This window comes from Clarias gariepinus, chromosome 12 (genome assembly GCF_024256425.1).
Source record: "Clarias gariepinus isolate MV-2021 ecotype Netherlands chromosome 12, CGAR_prim_01v2, whole genome shotgun sequence".
NCBI classification, from domain to species: domain Eukaryota; kingdom Metazoa; phylum Chordata; class Actinopteri; order Siluriformes; family Clariidae; genus Clarias; species Clarias gariepinus.
This window is the reverse complement of record NC_071111.1, coordinates 30,687,595-30,709,873: the sequence shown is the minus strand read 5'-3', so window position 1 is coordinate 30,709,873 and position 22,279 is coordinate 30,687,595. Positions and strand designations below refer to the sequence as shown.

At 38.5% G+C, this 22,279-nt stretch overlaps 1 protein-coding gene across 1 annotated transcript in view; it reads left to right on the top strand.

Moving 5' to 3' along the window:
- grm8a (glutamate receptor, metabotropic 8a) overlaps positions 1-13,953 on the top strand; it is a 215,787-nt gene extending 201,834 nt beyond the window's left edge. Inside the window, exons 10-11 of the mRNA XM_053508952.1 lie at positions 12,933-13,179; positions 13,287-13,953. Of these exons, the coding sequence (XP_053364927.1) occupies positions 12,933-13,179; positions 13,287-13,336 (297 nt within the window). The 3' untranslated portion in view covers positions 13,337-13,953. The remainder of the gene's footprint in view (positions 1-12,932; positions 13,180-13,286) is intronic.
- The last annotated feature ends 8,326 nt before the right edge of the window (positions 13,954-22,279 follow it).

Sequence of the window (22,279 nt, the reverse complement as noted above, 5' to 3'; positions counted from 1 at the left end):
AGCGAGGTCCATGACCTGGACCACCAGCTGTACCCCAGGTTCCCTCATCCTACAATACATCAGTGCCTGAGCTCACTAATCCCCACAACCACACAACAACCTGATTAGTCAGGTGTTCACATACTTTTGGTCACACAGTAGATATTAAGTTCCTTTTACATTAAAAAGGTCTAAACATTTCATACTAACATTAGAATCGTTTCGAGTCATTATGCAGAAAACTAATGAAAATACCTTTGTATTTGTAGTACATCTCAAACAATATGTGTCTTGATCTGAAACTCTTTTAAAAATCTGATTAACTACAAACTACAAAGACTTTATCAAACAGGCTGGTCAAACATCTCACTGCATTTCTCTTCAGTCCCTATGTTAACCTGGTCATGGTTGTGTCTATATTGGGGAACCTGGGCGCTTACTGTAATTATTCCCTGACTAAATTGAGGTTTTGTAACTTTCCGGTTTCTGACGAGCTCTATATGTGTTTTGGCAGCTACAGACTAGCTGGATTTTTCTAGGAAAGTTTTCCAGTATGCCAAACAGAAGGTGATAGGATTAAAGTAAAAAAAAAGTCTAAGATAGGTGACGGGCAGTCACTGGCACTGACCCACAACCCACAGAATAAATGAATACTGATATGTCAGAATCAATATCAAGAAAACTTCGAGGGTGGATTTGTGCTTAGCCGAATTACAGTCTGCTTCCCCACATGGTGCCTCTTCTGCACATCGTCCCTACCTGGTTTCATGCTGGGACATCTCCAAAGCATTCACACATTCAAACATAGGGTGCAGTCAAGGCTCCACCCAGGCACAACACAACCACAGATATTTCAGTTGTAGTTAAACTCTCATAACACTGGAAAATAATACAACCAGGAACTGGTTTGAGTAAAGACATCATTCCTGGGGGTCCAACATCTGATCATTTGATCATCAAGAACTGGCACAGGTTTTATGTTGGATATTATGTTTAACTGTTTGATTTCCTAGCCAGGGTTGGAACTGGTACTGCACACAATGGTTTGATTATATGGGGCGTAGGGTTAAGGGTCCAAGTCCAAGTACCCAACAGTGGGATGGGGTTCGAACTCCTGACCCTTTGATGAGCAATCCAGAGCATCAAGGAGCATCACTGCCCCGAGTAAAGATATCATTGCAAAAGTTATTATACTGCCCTTAAAAATGCTTGTGAGCTGATGTGCAACAAACACTGGAAACTGTAAGAACCTGCTAAATGATACATATCTTTTTAACAAATTCCGTTTTAACAAAATCCAAAATGCTTACGGTTCCTATAGGACAAAACATTAGACTCAAACACGTTATAAAACAACACAACTTATTCATGCCAACCCTAAAACTATATTTCCCTCCAGACATTTACATTTTTCATCGTCGTAGCCGTCTTGGTAGTTCGGCAATTCCTGACACTATCATCAGCCAGTCACTCCAAACCTATTTAAAATGGGGAACGATGCACAGGCCTCAGATTTCTGCATGAGAAATATTAAATGCAGAGCAGCCTTAAGAGAAACCGCCTGACTTTGGAGATGACACAATCGGCTTACGCAAGTTCTCCTATTTCAAAAAGGCCCCTGTCTGTACGGCTGCCATCTGGCTGTTCAGAGAAACCCTTGATGTATTGAGTCATGACATTTTGCAATGATTAACAGAAGCCTCTTCAACAGCACAGTTTCAGAATGTTTTAAACATGCAGTGATCCATCCACTTTAGATTTTTAAGCATAATCTTTAGTCTGTTTCAAACTTTTAGAATTTAAACTTTCAGTGCAAAATCTGATCTATTTAAAAATGACCATTGACCTGTTACTTCCACTGAGACTCCTGGGTCGTATACAGTTTCTTTTAATTTGACTGAAGTTACAAAAGTAATGTATAATGTACACACACGGACCACTTTATTAGGTACATTGTTCCAACTGCTTGTTAACCCAAACCAGCCAATTACGTTGCATCAACTCGATGTATTTCCAAAACAGCTGATCTACTGATCTTTTCATGCACCACCTCTAGGATTTACAGAGAATGGTTCGAAAAGAAAAAATAACCAGTGAGTGCTTTATCCTGTGTACACAGCTGCGGGAGGCCTGGAGCCTATCCCAGGAGACTTAGGGCAGGAGGAGGTACACACTGGATGGGGTGCCAATCCATCTCATGGCACCCACTTACACATGCTCATCCACACACTCCGGGCAATTTGGGAACACTAGTTAGCCTACAGTATCTGCATGTTTTTGGACTGTGGAAGGAAATTCGGAGCATCCGGAGAAAACTCAATAAAGCACGGTAAGGACATGCAAACTCCAGGCACACAGGCCCAAGATGGGAATCGAACTCAGACCCTGGAGCAAGACAACTGTGCTAACCACTACGCCACCATTCTGTCTAGCTGAAAGGGATCCAACCCAGTACTAGAGTCTGTACTTACTCAGGTTTCCTTAATTGAACTTGTCCATAAACTGCAATACCTAACAGATCTACATTTTAAAATAGCTTTGTCGTTAACTTGTGTAGAATAAATAGAAAACCGTTTATTTTATTCAGGTACAATATTTGTTTATGTTTGCTAGCTGCTCGTTTTGAATTATGAGTATAGCTTATATTTGCTGCTCCTGTTGTGACAAGACTAGCCAATGCTAGCAAAAAGTTCACCAACATATATTCTAGTTTATTACCTTATACTGGGTTACACAATTATTTTCTTACAATGATGCAAATAATGCATAATACAAATAATGAGGACCCCTGGACCTTACTGGGGTTCATTTCCGTTTTTACTCATTAAGTAAGATCATACTTAATGAGTAATATACAGTAGATGCAAACCCCATGAACTGTTTGCTAGCTTTGGCCTGTCTTGTCACAACAGGAGCTTACAGAGTCAGCATATGCTGCTAGCTACTCTCATAATTCAGTAACCACGATGGGTAGTTTCGAGGTTCCTCAGGGTTCCATCCCAGGACTCACACATTTTTCCATTAACATGCTCACACTGAGTACATAAACATTCAAATTTCATTTCCGCACCAGTGGTTTGCGGCTTTATCCTCCCAAACAGATGGCAAGACATCCTTAAAGATGCTCGATGAGTGGAAAGTGGTAAATAACAAAACACCTGAGGTAGTTTTTGACCAAAAGCTATTTGAATGGCAAATCAATGCAATTTTTAAAGACTTTTTTTCAGTCAGGAGCTGTACACAAAATTAAATAAAATCCTTACTTTTATAACCTGCTTCATCCAGTTTGGATTACAGATGATCTCTACTGAGATCAGTGCATGACTGTAACTAAATCCTGAGGATGGGGGCAAAGAAAAGAGATTCTAATTAATATGATTTTTACTTAAATTCATTGCTTTCTATTTTGTTTTAAAATTGAGTTTTTTTGTTATCTTTCTTATTTATTTATTTATTTATTTATTTACAGCCTAATGATGGTCACCTGTATACGACACATCTTTGGATCTCATGTTGAGAGCTTGATTGTGAACAGCTACCAAATGCAAATGTAACACTCAGAAACACCTCAACACCTTTTATCTGCAAGGAGAGACATCAAGAAACAAGAGAAAAGGTCACATTTGGCCTTCTTATCAGGCATTTGTTCCATTGTTTATAACCACATCTTGAGTGTTTCACTAGAAATGAAACGTGGTGGTGTCCAAAGACCAAATGCCAAAAAAACACATCTTTTTTTTCCAAAACATATGGTCCTGATTGTACCTGGCCCATTCTTACTCGTACTTCCTAACAACAGGCTTAGTGTCAAATGCAATTTCATATTTCTTTGTGTATTTATGTTCCTCAAAATATGACTAGAATCAGGTTAGCATGACATGGTTTCACAAACTGTCAGATGTGACACTAGACCTAAAAGGGTTGCTTATTGGATTGGATATTGCACAAAAATTAATGCACTTGATAAAGAGGGCTGAAGCTTGAGTCCCAGCAGAGCTCATGCTCCGATACTGAAGCCTGAAATGTGTACAATATCTCACATTACACGTATTTAAATCTAAATATGGCTAGCTCGGAGTCCCTCGTTGATTTTGCTCAGACAGCGAAAAGTCTCTAAAGGCAAAGGAGACAAACAGAAAAACTAAAAAAAACAAAATTACACTGACTTATTTTTTAACTCATGATCGTACGGTTTCATATTTTTTCTTAGCTTATCTGGTATTGCACTTGGGATTTCAGCTATAAATAAAAAACAAAAAATAATAATAAAACCCACAGATTTACATTTCTATATACTTTGAGATGTAAAAACAGGGAACAATAAAGTAGACCAAAGCAGTCACACAACAGCAGGCACACCTGCTCCAGAACTGACTTCGAGAGAGAAGCGATGCTGGGTTTCCACAAAAGTGTCTACAATATGTAGATATTACAGATATAATCCTGGAAACTCTGCTAACATTAACATTAGTGTATATCAGGTGTACTAAATAAAAAAGGGAAATAAAGGTTCTTCGAGCCGAGGTCCGAATGTAATCGGTTTGTGTTAGGATTTCGATCTTTATACGTGCAGTCATTGTAATCTATAAAAATAAGAAATTTACAATTTCCATAGCATTTCAATGAAATATTGTGAATTTTAAGTGACAACGTTAAACATGGGGACAGTTTGATCTTTGATGGCTGTGTATATTTCCTTGTATTTGTATAAAATGCAAACAACAATCTCTAATCAATCTTTAGTTCAGGTATTTTACACGCCCTCACCTGTAAAACGATCTCATAATGGCGCTTCACATTACTGCTTTGTTTTAGCTTCATGGCTTCGGATCAGATGAGTTAAACTGGTTTTAAACTTGAGCATACGGTATATTGATCTGTCCATTCATCTTTGAAGGTTTATTTGTCATAGTCCACTTTCTACCTTTTCTTGGAGTAAGCCGTGCTGTGTCCTGCTTTTATTTCTGGGTTTTCCGCATACTTTGTCTACACAGGGTGAACTACTGTATCACGTTGATGCTCCGTTTTATGATACGCCCACCTTTATGTGAAAAAGCACTAGATTACTGGTATTTTAATTATTCTCATTTATCAGAAATTAGGAAACCATCAGGGTTTATATGAATCTGAGATGCAGTTTTGATCCAGCATCCCAGTTTAAAACACATAGACTGTGTTTCTGCCATGTTTCTGTCGGCAGTCGGACTGCTTTTAGCTGCTGCATATAGCTGTATAGCTGTGCTGTATATACTGTATCCTGATAGCACATTCAATGAATTTCCCAAACCAGACGTAATCTGAATCTGAATCTAAAAAAAACATTTTTAGGTCCACAGGGTCTGGGGTGCTTTCAATGTTCCAGTTTATCTCAAATGTTTTCCATGCTGTTGAGCTGGCTTTGTGGATCTCACAGTGAAGGGAAGAAGGGTGTGTGATCGTCAGGGGTGCACATACTTTTGCTCATATAAACATTTTATATATTTCAAGGATTTTAAATCCTTCTGAAGGTTAATAAACGTATTAGATGTTTCTCTGTACAACGAGAGATGTAATAATAAAAAATAAGAACGATGCTTGTGTTTTGTAAGAACACTGAGACTGAAGTATTATTCAATATTTATTGAACAGAGACGCGTGCAGTACATTGCATATTATGAAACATCATCTGTTAAACCTTGAATGTCCCTCTCAGACGTCCTCTTCCCTACATGAGTATTGTTAAACAGCCTGTCGGTCTCGGTACTCATCCATCATTACTGTTTAGATCCATATTGTGCTTCTCGAACATGTAATATTTTTGCTTAAACTTTTTAAAAGAAATGAATGAAGATTAATATATTTCTTCTGGTTTTGGTTTTCCTAACAGACTAATGTGTTTAAGCCTTCGTTTGTTTTTCTCTTATTCATTTGGTCTTGTGCAGAGTTTTAAGGTCACATGAATTCTGATTTGTTTTTATACTAATGTTTTATAGCTGGAGATATCAATGTGATGTTTTATCTTCAAATAGTCAAAAAAATAGATTTTTTTGTAAGTAACATCATACACAGTGTTGTTGCTCAAAATGTGTCGTGTGTGTTCTTTACAGTATATGAGACACAGATGACCTCGAGAAGCTGAATGTCGATATTTTTAATTTTCCTCGACTTCACAGTTGCACATTGAGATAATTCTGCCAGTGTGTGTGTGTGTGTGTTTGTGTGTGTGTGTGTGTGTGTGCATGTGTGTGCCTTTTAAAGAGGTCACCCTGTCACTTTAAATCACCACTTATCACCTTACACACACACACACACACACACACACACACACACACACACAGCCACTAAGCTTCTCCCAAACACCTTTCAGATATGTCGAATGTCAATTATATTTGACCTCCAGCTCAACAATTCTCTGAGGTCAACAGTTTATTCATGGTTCTTTCAGTTCTTTAAGGGATCGTGATAAAACGTGCTCTCTCTTGGCAGCCTTGTTTTTTTTTTTTTCTGTTCACTCTGCCATTATCCAAGCAGCTGCAAATGCCAGCGTGCCTCAGTGCTGTGAATCACACACACACACACTTTGGCACAGAACCAACACTAAGATCACTCGTGAGTGTGCCAAATCGTTCATGCTTCTTTATTGTTGCACTTTGTCGTCCTGTCCGGAGCTCCACGAGAGAAGCAGAACACACTGATTACGCAGGAGAAACACTAACGCAGCATCCGCAAACGTTTCTCTGTCTCGTTCTTTATCTCGGTGTCTCCTTTCCTCGCCGTGGTTTGATTGACGCTTGGCTGACTATCTGTTACGAGTCATTCTGTGATGTTATTCCCTGCCGGAGATGCCGACACACATCAGTGCCCGTCCCTGGAGAATATATATGTGCATATGTGTGTGTGTGTGTGTGTGTGTGTGTGTGTCTAAAACAGGATGTTCATTCCTTTTATCAGAAATCGTTTACAAATCCAGGGATTATATTAAATTCTACCTACTTACTATATGTGTGTGTGTGTGTGTGTGTGTGTGTGTAGGCAGCATTGTGTGAAGATCTCTGTTTGTATTATCTGACCTGCTCTCATCTTGCAGAAGAGGAGACACATCTTATGGTCATAATATTTTAAACATTGTCAAATTGATTTATTTTTTATTTCATGAATAAAATAAATATAATATGAGATTTTGAAATATTTCTCTGTACATTTGTAGACAATTCAGGCTTCTTCTGTTAGATCATTTTGCGCATTTTAAGCATTTAACATTATAATGAAGCAAAATGATCTGCCAATACAGTTTGTAAGGTTTAAAAATAAATACGGTTAATGTTCTTACAGTATGTTTGGAAACGACAATCTTTAACGTTTCCAGTTGCTATGGAGTGTTTTCATTGCGAAAGGCTGTAAAACATTAATGATGTATGATACTTGGATTTAGGGCCAATATTAACACAGGAGGACAGGAAGGCGCACATGATGCCCTGCTGCTGAGGATGGTCCATGTGGTGTGTTTAAAGATACAGGGGACAATCAGGACGGTTCCATGGAGAACCCGTGAAGATGGTACAGGATTGTATCTATTATAAAATGATGAAGGATTATGACCGCAGGTGATTGGTTGGTTTTAGGAATGAAATTGCTGCAGTTTTGTATCCAAGTCTGCATCAGTGAGCAGTTGGTAACATCAGCAAAGTGGACATTATATATTGACTAAAACGATTTTCTGTTGTACCCTTGCACCTTTGACTTTATAGCACACAGTTGTAGAAGAGGTTGATTATGTCCATAATGAGGATGGGTTCCCTCTTAAGTCTGGTTGTTTTCAAAGTTCCTTCCTCATGTTGTCTCCGGGAGCTTTTCCCTCACCACCGTCACCTCCAGCTTGCTCATTACCGACAAACTGAAAGAACTATTCCATCTATTGATTTTGTTTTGTATTTTAAGTTAATCTAGAATGTTTATTCCCATAATAATGCTTTGTTAAAATTCCATATAAATAAAATGCATGGAGAAAAACCTGGAGTGGAGTTTAGGGTTTGGAAGCACTGGGTTGATCTGTCTGGCTCGTGACACAAATACGTTGCTTCACAAAAAAATTTTTCATGTTCAGAAAAATATATTCGACATGTCTATACATATTTATAAAATAGAATAGAGATGCAGTAGTAGAATAGCTGAGAAGAAACACTCTTTCCCCAAGGCGTCTCGTTTAATGTGTAACGTTCTAATGTTCAGACTGAAATCTGCCCTGTGCCATGTATATTCTTGACCTTATTTAAATGCCTAGATACAGTATATATACATACAAACATGCGAAAGATATACTTGCACTTTCATAAACAACACTGTACCGAGGATAACTTAAATGCAAATACAATCTATTTGCCCTACAATATGGTTCTGATTTCCTACTGCGCTTTCTCACTCTCGTATGTCGACAATGAAACCTGCAATCCTGCTAACATTTACTGTATATGTTTATACTCTGGTAAAGTGTGTGGCCCCCTGACCCTCCCATATCAGATTGAGTTTGTCATTGCTGTAAGGATTGGTGTTCATTCAGCTACAGGAGTATTAGTGATCTCGGGACCTCATGTCGGGTTGGTGATGAAGCTCCAGTTCCAGTTGCTGATGGATCAGTGGGGTTGGGTTCAGTCAGGGCTCTGTGCAGGACACTCGAGTTCTTCCACTCCAGCACACATACACTATAATGCACCATGTCTTCATGGAGCTGGATTTTTTTGGATCACGCAGGGGTGTCGACATGCTGGATAAGGGTTTGAATCATAGTTCCAGTGAAGGGAAGTTGCAATGCTACAGCATACAAATATGTTCTGTGTAAGTATCGGCTTCAGTTTGGGGAAGAATCACATACTGTATAAGGTTGTGTTGGTCAAGCGTCCACATACTTTGTGGCCATATACTGGAGTGTATTGCTTTTGAAAAAAGTATTTGGAAAAAAAAAAGAAAATTATGGGGGAAATCTTTGCATGTTCTCTCTGTGCTTACTGGGTTTTCTTCACTCCAGTTTCTCATAGTCCCACAGATTTCTCACAGTCCATGCGGTGTAGGGTAATTAGCGATTTTTAAATGTTTGGGTGTGTGAACACATGTTGGGTCAGCACCCCATCCATGATGTATCCCTTTCCTATGCCAAAAGGGAATAGCTCTGCAACCCTAAACATGATAAGTGGTATGGCTAATGGATAGATGAGTAGATGGATGGATGGATGGATGGATGGATGGGCATTACATCTGGGAAAGTTTATGGCTTTCCATTAACCATTATAATAAACTACTCAGTGTGAAATTGCTTATATAAAAATACTATAATTCAGATACAGTGTACATGGTGTGTCAGGTTTTTGGACAGTGTACATTCTAATAGTGTCTAAGCAAACCATATGAGAAGATAAAAGCAACAGATTGTCAGCATCACATCCTCCGATAGCTGCAGGCCGAAGTGAAAAGCCCCTCCCACGGTGTTTGATTGACAGATAGACCTTATTGGCAATGCAAATGCAGATGCAAACAGCATTGCAAATATATTGTATTTCCGCTGAGTGACAATGAGAGCCCGCAGTCAGAATGATTATTATATGGCAGAAGCAACCTTGTTAAATACCAAAAGCAGAATAGCCAACGGAGTTCATTTGCATTTTAATTTTGGCAGTCATTGTATGTTTGTTTATGAAAATGCAACTTTATGTATATGTTTTGCATATGAATTTGATTTACATCTTAAACTATGCATGCACGCATTGAAAATTGATGTCTCTATCAATCCATATCCATCATATCCATCAAAAAACGCAGTGTTGTTTTTCTGTTTTTTTTTTCCTGTATTTTAATTCATTGCTTTAATTATTACCTTTCATGACTATGACTATGAGGTTTAAGTGGACTATAGACTGTGGTGTAGGCCTAAATATTGAAACTCCATCTCTTTTTACCCATGGATAGCAAGTGCATGACAAGCTACAGTATATACAGTATATATAAATGGCAGAAGCCAGACTTCATTTTCATTTTTATTAGTATAGCGCTTTAACAATGGCCATTGTTGCAAAGCAACTTTACAGAATCAAAAGAAAATAATGGGAATGTGTATGAAATGTCAGACAATGTGTTTAAATCAATTGATCTGATTGTCCCAGCTGAGCGAGCCGAGGGCAACAGCCTCCTGAGATGGCAATAGGAAGAAACCTTAAGAGGTACCAGCAGGAAACCCATCCCCATGTGGGTGATAACGGATAGCAGCGATCGTTTTGCAGTCATACTGTGTGTTAGGCAGCGGGAAGTTCAATATAACATTTGATGTCTTTAAGTTAATCTGGAGTCCAGACCTACAGTCCATTAAACACAACAGTATTGTAGACTTTACAGTTTCACCTCATTTATCGACCTGTTTACAGTTCTAGTCTAGTCTGCAGGTCTACTCATCCATCCATTCCCTCCTTCTCAAGTTATGTTCTTAAACTGGCGACAGTCTTGGCCGAGCATCCTCTACAATGATTTGATTCTGTTTTGCAAATATACAGCCTCAAATAGCATCGAGGCGACTCAGTAACCACTTTATCTGGTGATGGATCCAGAGCAACCTGCAATACAATCAATACACTGTATACTGTAGTGTCATTTCTTTCTCTCTTACAAGTTATTTCACTGAAAGAAAGAGAGACTAAGAAAGTAAACTGCAGCAATCAGCATTTCCCTGAATTGTCATTGCTTACTGTATTACATAGAGTTATTGTGAGTGGGAATATGAACGGAGCGGTACTAACCAATTTAACCACTTTGGCAACTCGTTTAACCAAAATGAAGTGCATCACTTTTTCCCCCTTAAAAAAAAATGCTCTGTTGGGAAAGCTTTAAAGCAAAAACATTTCGCGTCTCCAAAAGGCCTGGTGTTCTGCTGGATCCCGAGGCCCCCCATCACCATCCACCAAGCTAGCCATGTGTGGGTGGGACCTATGCACTCTGTTTTTTTCTAACCTGTCAGATCGTATTAGCACGGCAGCTGGAGCGCTGAATAATACATGATCACAGCAAGGAGATCACACTTCCTAGATAGCTGACATGCAAGAAAAAAAAGTGAGAAACACACAGAAGCCTCTTACGACAGGGTTCATACGGTCATGACAATCCTGGAGAAATTGTTGTCCTAACCTGTAAAAGTAATGGGAAAAAATATAAGGTTTCGAAAAAGTCATGGGAGCTTTTCCTTAACAGTTTTGGATTTTTATTAATGATAATTGCTCTAGTTTTTGAGAGTAATGTTCTGTACATTTGCATGCACATGTTTAACAGTAGTCAAAACAGATTCAGGTTCTTAATAATATATTATTAAGTATAATTTTATTATGTATATTTTGATTAATATTAATTTTAATGCTAAAAGTATTTCAAATTGCAAATCAGTTCAGTCACCCACAGAACTTTATGCTCACAACAAAGAAGAAATCATTTTACTATAAAATTTACGATGATTTTAAATTTTTTTAAAAAAGGACATTTCTACGATACATTCTAATTTTGTACATTTTTTCACGTTGCAACCACAAACGTAAATGTATTTAACCTGGACTTTATATAACAGACCAACATGAAATGGCACATAATTGTGAAGCGTAAGAACAATGATTTTCAATTTTTTACAAATAAATATCTGAAAAGTGTGGTGTGCATTTGTATTCAGCCCTCCTGAGTCAATACGTTGCCAATCCTGGAAAACACTTTAAGTAAAATAACCTTTTTCCTGCAATTACAGCTGCAAGTCTTCAGCTTTGCACATGTAACGAGTGACATTTTTGCCCATTTTTCTTTGCCACACTTTTCAGATTTAAAAACCATTTAGCATTTTCCTTCCACTCCACAATTACTGCATGTGCCACCTTGTGTTGGTCTGTCACATAAAATCCCCCCAAAATACATTCACGTTTGTAGTTGTAACGTGACAAAATGTGGAAAAGTCCAAGGGGTGTGAATACTTTTGCAAAGCACTGTAAATAAACAAATATTTTAAACAGAAACCTTTTTAACAATGTGTGTCTGAACTAGAAAATCATCCTAAATCTTTGTAATGAATATTTCATCCATGTCCATGTCTTGATGATTACAAGAGCATAAGAGCTGCATCTTCTACATGTACGAGTACAGAGCTGGATCTTCGACTGTACGTGTGTGATGGAGTCAAAGAGTGATATTACAGTATGTAACACATTCATTAATTTTTCCAGAATGGGCGAAGCAATGTTTGAAAACGTCTTGAAACAAATGGGCTTTAAAGTCCCAAAACAGTTCTGAAAATGTGTTGATCAAAAAGACGCATCCTAGCAGTCATGAGCTAATCAGCTACACAACTTTGTAAAGAAATAAAACTCTCGGTAATACGTCATTGTAACATCACATGTTCCTGCATACAGTACATACATTGCAGTAACTAAAATGAAAACAATCCACTCTAACGTTTAGCACTAGCAGGTTTCAGTCGCTTAGTGAGTTTCGCTAGCCGGTTTAGTTCAGGAAAGCATGTTTTACTCCAGACACAAGAACGGTTTCCACTGTAGCCCTGCTTTTAACAACATTTGGCAAACACCCTTATCCAGAGCGACCTGCATCGTATCTCATTATTCATCTGAGGAGGTGATGGCTAAGGACCCTACAGTAGCAACTTGGTGATGATGGGCTTTGAACCTGCAACCTTCTTGTTCTCTTGTTCCACCATCTATCTACAGTTTTTTTGTAAAACAAGATAAAAAATATGACCTGCCACCTTATGTACAGTAATAAAATATCATTTTAAAATGTATAGAAGAAAACATACAGTGCAATATGTCTCTTCAAGGTGTTTAAATTCAAAGCAGTTAATTAATTTTAAAACGCTCTAAATGATATTTAAAATGGAATTACACGGCTAACTTGTTCCATGAACTAGCATTGATTTTGTTAATTTATTTTTTCATTGCTGTCTCTGTCAGATGTACATCCAGACCACCACGCTCACCATCTCTCTAAGCCTCAGCGCCTCGGTGTCCCTGGGGATGCTTTACATGCCGAAGGTCTACATCATCATCTTCCACCCGGAGCAGAACGTGCCAAAGCGCAAGCGCAGCTTCAAGGCCATCGTCACCGCAGCCACCATGTCGGGTAAGCTGGCCCAGAAGGGAGGAGATCGCCCCAACGGAGAGGTCAAGACGGAGCTCTGCGAAAGCATGGAGACCAACAGTGAGTAATAGAGAAATCATCACAGCAAAGATACGTGCAGTTATGCGAATGAGAAAGAAAATGCATTAAAAAAAAATATATATATATATTTCTCTGCTGTTCGTCAGCGCCCTCTACCAAGACGACATACGTCAGCTATACCAATCACGCCATCTGAGACGGTACTGCCTCCATGGAGCTGTGGCGCTTCTCCAAATCAAGACGTGTCATGTGACCCTGACAGGCAACCGAGCATGAGACTTTTCCTGTCATTCTGCATCAAACTTTAACCTATCAGAGCAAGGGACCACCGCATCGCACCAGTCGGGGGTACTACTCTACAATCTAGTGCTACCACTACGTTCTCAAACACACACACACACACACACACACACACAGAACAAATACAATTAAAGGGTACAAACTGAGATGCAGTCTTGCATTTGTGGCAAAAAATAAAAGAAAATTTAAGAAAAGAAAATATAAAAAAGCATCCCAGTAAAAGAAAAAGAAAAAAAATGCAAAAAACAAGATGTGAAGCTGGTATTTCCATTAAACTTTTGAAATGTGCACATTAAAAGATAAGATATATGAAATCTATCAGAGGTGACAATGTTTGTTGTAATTCCTATCGTATGTATTTTTGTGGATGTGCAATTATTATTATTATTATTTTTTTTTCCAAATTCTTGTTCTACGTTGTCTGAAACCTGCATACCAAGAAGAGCTGTGTCTTGTTTCGGCTAAATGGACTATAGTTGACACTGTAAGTGCCATGAATGACGCATGCCAGTTTTTTTTTTTATACAAATGATTTATTTATAATAAAGGAATGTTTTGCAAATGTGTAGCGTTGTTCGATGTACATTTACAAGCCTGAGGATGTCTCGATCGAATCAAAATGTGTGTCAGCGACAGTCACACTCTTCCATCATATGTGGAGCGGACAAACGGGAAACCTCTTGTTCCGAAAAAAAAATAGGTCCAAGGTGGATGTGCCAAAATGTGCAGTTCCTTGAATGACCACCAGGCTCCAAAAGTGAGTCAATCCCCATAGAGTCCAATGTTAAAATGTCCAATCCAAAAAAAAAATGGTTTTGGTGTCCATACTGTAACTACGCTTCGGCCACTTTAGGATTTTAGCCAGTCTCCGGTCACTCACACAGCTGACCTTCAATCCCGCTCTTCAGAAAACGTGCGGGTGATGTCGTGAAGGGTTTGTCCAGTTCTTATACAGTCTATGAGTTGCTCCAGCTAGTGTTCTTTGCTCAAGCCTGTTCGACTGAGTTGTCTTGCTCTGTATGAATTCAGTGCATGCTTATTTTATGGCCTGTCAGCTCACCGCACAATATTAATTGTTTGAGATAACCCATTAGCTACAGTAACACCAGGTACACTAACTTTGTCTGATGTTGTCATTGTCATGTAATTACTTACTGACGCCGTCCACCCAAAATACAAGAGAACTCATGTAGTTTCTAAAAGTTAGACATAGTTTGAAAGTTAATATGACGATGAGCTAAGAACCCGTCGCGTGCATCTCATGTCTCTTGTGCGCGTGTACGTCTCTCGAATGTTGTTCACTTTATCATGATGATATTACAGTGACGTGCATCATGCCTCTACAATGCAGCAAACTCAGTGCTAGTGATAGCAGCAGCATGAGGCAAAAGATGAGTATTGATTTAGGAACAGAAGTTTATTAAAACAACACAAAGGTTTAAAATCAGTGAAAGATGCACAGCGGTATGACATAAAGCTTTGCTAAGTGTCCACACGACTGTACGGTAACACAGTGTTCGAACACTGCCCAAACTGCAGAACATTGGGTTTCTCAAAAAAGATTAAGCACTATATCAGCAGTTTCTTATTTTATTATTTTTCTTTACTTTTGGTTGCTTCCTGATTTAATGGGGTGGTAAATTGCAGTTGTCTGGCATTTATTTTACTTGGAAAAGTGATTTTGTTCTGCTTGTTGTTTGACAAAGCAATGTGCCGTACAGTATGTGCATTTACTAGCCTCATTTGTAGGTTCCCTGGTGAGTCAGTAGAAAGCGCTCTATGCTCTCTGTCTTCAGGTCTCGTCCAGGACGTTGGCCTTTGCAAGGAAGAAAAAGCTGTCTACAGTGTAAATATTCATTGCATTTGTTTTGTAGTCGTATTTAAAACATTGTGTTGGGGTCATTTATTAGTCCAAAAAGTCATTTGTTCGTTTTCGAAAGTTCAATTTCATTAAAGTATGCTAACTTTCAAAAACAACCTGATGCTAACAGCGTCCCAACTTCTGTGACTACAACACGTGACCTCTACGTGCAGTTAAAATCACCATCAACCAGCTTCTGATATACGCGTTCAGCAGAATCTAAGACGAGAGGTAGGATGTAGAATTATTAACACTGTCCTTTACGTTTACAGGATATTGATGACATCAATCAAATATATTTATTACAAAATAAAACAAGACAAACAAACTCTTTCCAGTAACATTGACTTAAAGTGTTGAGGAAGAGAAGTGCTGCTTAAATGCAGACCATTCAAATTTGTTTAGATTGTTTTTGCTGATTAATTTAATCAACCGGGTAAATGTCAAGTGTCCATGCATACATTTCAGTCCGTAGTTCACAACGTGGCTCTCACATTAAACGCTAGATTTCTCAAAATGTCACAAGGTTCAGCTCTTCCTTCGGGGATGGACTGCATTAACCACATCAAAGGCAGAAAAGCTGCAAAGGCATCAAACATTTCAGAGTCAGTGTAGCAAAAATGGGCTCTTGATTGCTCCTGCCTTCTTCACCATCGTCCAACAGTTGTTCGATATGTTAAGGTAAAACATGAGGCGAATCATGGAGCATGTTTTTAATGATAAATACCCAGGTCATAGATCCAGAAACTGATTATCATTGTGAATTCGCCAAGTGTTCGCTCGTTTTTCAGTTAATTAGCACAACTCTTCAGCCAGATACTGTAGGCTTGAACTAATTAGCGACATCACCTGTTTTAGTGCACACAGAGAACTATAATACATGGCATATGGTGTCCTAATACTTTTGGCCACCAGTCTACATATAGACTTAATTAGTATTTATCATTTAAACTGTGCTCCATGTTTGGCCTTATGCTCAATGCCTTTTCTAAATCGCTGTATTGTGTTTTTTGCAGATTTTCCTCGCTCACTTAATTCCTGACTTTCAGGCAGCCCGTAGTGTGCGTTTTCCACCACCCATGCATTTATCACACTTAAATGCCTTACAAGGTTACTTTCCCGTACAAAAGCGAGGCATCTCAGGATTGCACAACGTAGAAAATAATTACTTGTTGAAATAAATGTTACTTTGTTGTTTAAGGACCTGATCCCCAAAAGAGAAGGAGGGAGAGAACTAAAACAACCTTGATCCCCAGACCACCATCTGGCGAATGAGTATTCAGTTGTTCCTAGACTTTCAGGCATGTTTCTCTCTAAAGTTTTATTGAAGATAACTCCCAGGGGAAACGATATCAAACAAGTTGGTTTGTCTTAGAACAGTTAGCGTGTTTTCCTGTTGAAACTGCATCATTTTTTCTTCTCTCATTCTCTTTGATGTATTTTTTCCTACTGATTAGAAAGTCATTTTAAGTTCTTAAAAAAAAGAAGAAGAAGAAAAAAAAAACATAAGTGCCTAAGCCATTCAAAATTATCACAGCTGACAGTCATCCGCACTCCCAGGAGACAAGTCCTACTGTTTAATCTGACTAAATATAATGAAATTTCCTGGGAATGCCAGACTGTTTGAATGAACAAATAATACCCCAGGCACGAAAGTCTTTCCTCTGCATAGCTGTCCGACTTTCTACCATGACTTAACTCATATGCACATATTTACATTTTAATTACTGCAAGCACTTTGAGATGTGCACTCACTTTAAAAACTGAGATCTTTAGCCAAAACCATCTCTTTAGTTTACAAAGCATGGTGTAAAAAGGAAAAGGCAGTTCTCTGGGTGAAAATGACTTGTTGGTGCCAGAGTTCAGACGAGAACGGCCAGTCTGGTTCGGGATAATAGAAAGGCAACACAACTCAAATAACATCCTCTTACAACCGAGATATGCTGGAGAGCATTTCTGGATACACAACACATCAAACCTACAGCAGCAGAAGTCCACACCGGGTGCCGCTCCTGTCAGCTAAGAACAGATACTGAGGCTACAGGTCACATGGGCTCATCAAAATTGAACAATAAGAGACTGGAATAATGTTGCCTGGCCTGATGAGTCTCGATTTCTGCTACAACGTTCGGATGGTCGGGTCAAAATTTGGCGTAAAACATGAAACATGGATCCATTCTGCCATGTATCGGCGGTTCAGGTTGCTGCTGGTGGTGTAATAATGTGAGGGAGATTTTTTTTGGCACACCTTGTACACCCTTAGTACCGATTGAGCAATGGATTAAAAGCCACAACCTACCTGAGTATTGTTAGGGACCATGTCTATACTTTTATGACCACAGGCGCCATGTCACAAAGCTATAATTATCTTAAACTGTTTTTTTGAATATTAATGAGGTCACCATACTCAAATTACCTCCACAGTCACCAGATGTCGGTCTAATAGATCTCCTTTAAGATGTGGTGGGACAGAATAAAAATCTGCAGCAACTGTGTGATGCTATAATTTCACTATTGGCCAAAATCTCTAAAGAATATTTTCAAGCCCTTGTTGAATCTATGCCATGATAAATTACAGTAGTTCTGTAGGTAAAAATGGTCCGACACAGTACTATTATGGTGTACTTAATGAAGTGCATATACAAATATTTTATAATATAAATAAGGGGAATAATACTGGACCAATTGTGGCTCATTGGATATGGCTACAGGTTACTATCAAAAGACTAAACACTACCAAGCTGCCACTGTTGGACCCTTAAGCAAGACCCTTAAGCCCCCAAAATAGGGCAAATCATGACCCTTAATTGGCTGACAAGCTGAGATATGAGAAGAAAAGACTGTCACTATGCTGGAATTTCTATGTCACAAATAAAAGTGTCTTCTCTATAAAGGCTCATTTATAAATAGTGACGTGGCAAGTATACAGTACTTAGAGCACTATGCCTATCCTTATTAGTGTCTACGTACATTGGGGACGGATTGAAGGGAGATGCAGTGCATTTATTTATTATAACTTTGGGTCAAAGTTTACCAAATCTTCTGTTGCTGGTTTTTCCTGCATTGTGTCACTTGTGCAAAGTAAAGGAACTCTCAGATGATGATCCATTTTACATTAGGCTTAAAAACAGCATTCACAAAAGACCTAGCTCAGCAGAGGGAAAACACCAACCTCACTTGTCTCAGCATTGGCACCCCATTAGATCACAGGTTCAAAAACTAAAAATGTCTCCCCAAACCTGAGTGGGGTGAAGAGTGGGATTGTATAAACTACCTTATGAGGAAGGAAAATCCATCTTCTGAGACAACAGGTAAGTAAAAGGAGTGGAAGTCAAACGCATCTCAGGCTACCAGGTATTGCATGCAAGTACGTTTTAACACCTGCAACCACAGTGCAATATGAGACACTGGTATCACTCCCGGTTCACATGAAAAAAATAAATAAATACAGAGTTGCTCTGTCTTCTGATCTGTCAGAACAGGCTGATCTATCTCAGCAGCTGGCTCAATGTAAAGAGGAGTACGTCCTGTGCTTTCTACGAGGTTTAAAAATATTGCATCATCATAACCCGGTGGTGCAAAGACTTTCAAAACATTACAAACAATAAACTATAGAAACTGAATGGTTTTAAAAAGTTGTTTAAATGCAATGTGTTTTCAGTTGGTGATAAATCAATGCTTTTTTTTCCTTATCGCTATATGTTTAACTAGCCTTTTGTGAGGTCATTAAATTGAAATTGAAACAAAGGCATAAAACAAAGATAAAGAAAAAAACAGATTGGACTTCTTTTACATTGTACAAGTCTGTATGATTAGTTATTATTAATCTCAGTAAAATGTGCATGTATTTTTTTTTTTTTAATAATCAAGTTCCAGCCCACGGTTTGCTAAGTTTTGCTAATTTGCAAACATTAAGCTGCTATAATTGAGCACATTCAGCAGGTTAGACTAGCACAGATTCCACTTGCTAACATAATTGGCTAGGCAGCAATTTGAGTTTGACAATATACTCGATTTTTGTACTGAAATTCATTTGCTCTTTCTTTGATTCAAAATTGCTGGACCCCGGTATCTCATCACCCGAACGGTAGTTAAGACATCATAGAGCTACATGGCGCATTTATATCCCTGAAGTGGCCCATAGGCTATCCAGTGTGAATTTTCCATCCCTCTAAATGTCACAGCAGACAGAGTTCTTTAAAAATTGAATAAGCCCATTACCAGTGACATTTCGTAATATGTGCGCAGTGCATTTTGAGCAGAGAAAGTCCATTTGCACATACTGACACCGACTTAGGCTATTGTGTTCACATATCAAATAAATCATGTCTATTAGACCCGGCTGGTGAGTAGTATGTGAGTTTGAATTCTAAAGGTTATAAAGAGTAAAGAGGAATTAGTGATGGTCCGTGGGATTACCCCATATTCCACCACTTAAACATGTATCTAGATAATATTTGATTGTATTGTTATTGTGCAAAGTACATGTACAAGCCACTTAAAATGTGTTGTTGTATACCTAATTTCAGTCTTATCTCATTCTAACTGAATCGCATTTTGCAGTGTCATTGTGAGATGTGGGTCTGAGAATCTGAGAAGAATACAAGACAGCTTCAAGACAACCAGCACTGTACGCCTCCCATGCAAGTGACCTGCCTTAATAACCATCAGTCAGTTGAACTGACTCTAATTGTGATGAATTGCTTTAGGAGGGCCAGGATTTTAGATGCTCTCTTGGTCGCTTACAACCAAAACATGTCATCAGCGCTGCAATTGACGCAGCTGTGTCACATTTGGAGAGCAAGGACAGCTGAGTGAGAATGCTATTAATTTGCAACAGCTCAGCATTCAATATGGTCAATTCATCATAACTGAATGAAAACCATCAAACTGATGCCCACTCTCAGCAATTGTGTCCCAGACAGACAGGCTTGGCAGACAGGATTGGCAAGCACATTTCCAGGATGTGGATTATAAGCATGTAGGGATCCCTCAGGGCTGTCTATTAAATCCTATCTGTTTTATTCTGCTATACATATTACTATGCTGACTCAGAGAACAACACCAGGAACTCACAGGGACTGAAGATCTTTGTTTTCAGAAGAAAACCACTTGTTAGTGAGACTCATCAGAAAAAGGTTTCAGTTTGCTAGAGAGCATAAAGATGGAAAAAGGTCATGTGGTCTGATAAGTCCAGATTTAGCGTGTCCCAGAGCGATGGGTGTGTCAGGGTAAAAAGGAAAGTGCATGAAGCGACGCGCTCATAATGCATAGTTTCTGCTGTATAAGCCCTTGGAGGCAGTGTTATGATTTGGGGTAGCTTCAGTTGCTCAGGTCTAGAGTCAGCAACATTACGTGGCAATAAAATAAAGTCAATTGATGACCTTAATGTACTGAATGACCAGGTTATCACCAGGTTATCCAAACTATGGAGGTTTTTGGAGTTGATTGGAATTGGTCCGGCCATATTCCAGGACTCAGATTGTGAAAGAGTGGTTCTGGGAGCATAAGAAGTAATTTTCACACATGAACTGGAAACCACTCTGTATTCTGTAATCTAAGCTAGAGATAGTTAAATGAAAGGCATGCCTTTTTTTGGTTGGCGTGTATAAAAAAAATAAAGAAATCAATAACGCTAAAATAAAGACAACTAAAACCAGTTGTTTAATTGGAATGCCCCTGTATAAAAGAAGGATGGTTCAGATGGTGTATAAACCAGTTCTGTTTCCCACAGCCTCTTATTTTAATGTTGTGCAACACTTTGTAAGAGTCAGTACTAAGTAACTGATAAGGTATCGATCATGTCTCAGGTGAGTGCTTATAGTGTAGATTTAATCACAAAATTGCACACGTCAATCCAAAGTTCAGACTTCTGATCTAACCAGTTACCGGCAAACAGAATCTGCATGGTGATTTCAATCACTGACTGAATTACTTAGACGGCGGGTAATGTCAGAAGGACACTGATGGGGAGAATTAAAATAAGCAGATGTTTTTCACTGCACCTAGATGAGTGTACAGATGTTGTTGATTTAGCCAATTTGCTCATTATGTGAGCCTGTGGGTGTTTGTGTTCTGTAAGCTGCTACCAATAAGAACGACATGTGAGAATAAATATTTCAGCTCCTGAACGAATATAATGAACTGAACGAAGCAGTGGTTGAAAACGGTTGTTTCCACACTACGAAAACCAGCTTTAATATATATTTTGCAAGATTAGACTAACATTTCATTGTTATGGTATGATGATATGTAAATTTATTATCTCTATAATCTTTTGTATTGTTCCTACTTTCAGTTTGTACCATACATACACTTCTCAATATTACCTTACCATAACGTTGTTAAAATTTCCTTAGACTAATAATAATAAGGAATGTCAGGGAGAAGCCAGAAGTCATTGACCTAAAAACCTAGAGAGGATAAAGAAATATGCAACACAGTATGAACCCTTAAGTCGGATCAGCATTATAAATTAGTTAAAATTGATGTTGTGGCGATGTTCACCATTGCTGTTTTTGAAGGTTAGAATGACGTTGACCAAAAATGCAACTTTGCAAATACAAGCAGAAAACACTTTATTTTAAAATTGGAACCTTTATTTGGAGCATTTAATGTGTTGTAACATCCATTTGCACAACGTCTGACCACATCCGCCCCTTATGTTTTTAACAGGGTTAAGAAATCCGATCAGTGATTATTACAGACACAACAGCTTCCCACACACAGCGTGTGTATCTAACGTCACCCATCCCTCACTGTAGTTGTTATGCCTCTTGTTTCATTTTCTTTTTGAATTATTACCATGAAATGCATCTTACTGTAGCTCCAAGGTTACTCTACAGCATCAGTTTAGAAGCATTACTAGTACTGTACGTTCCCTGTTGGTACAGTACATTGGTAAACACACAGCACTCTCATCACAGTGACTGGTGTTTCAGTGCTGCTGAGCCATAAGTTTAAGATTAATGTTGTTTT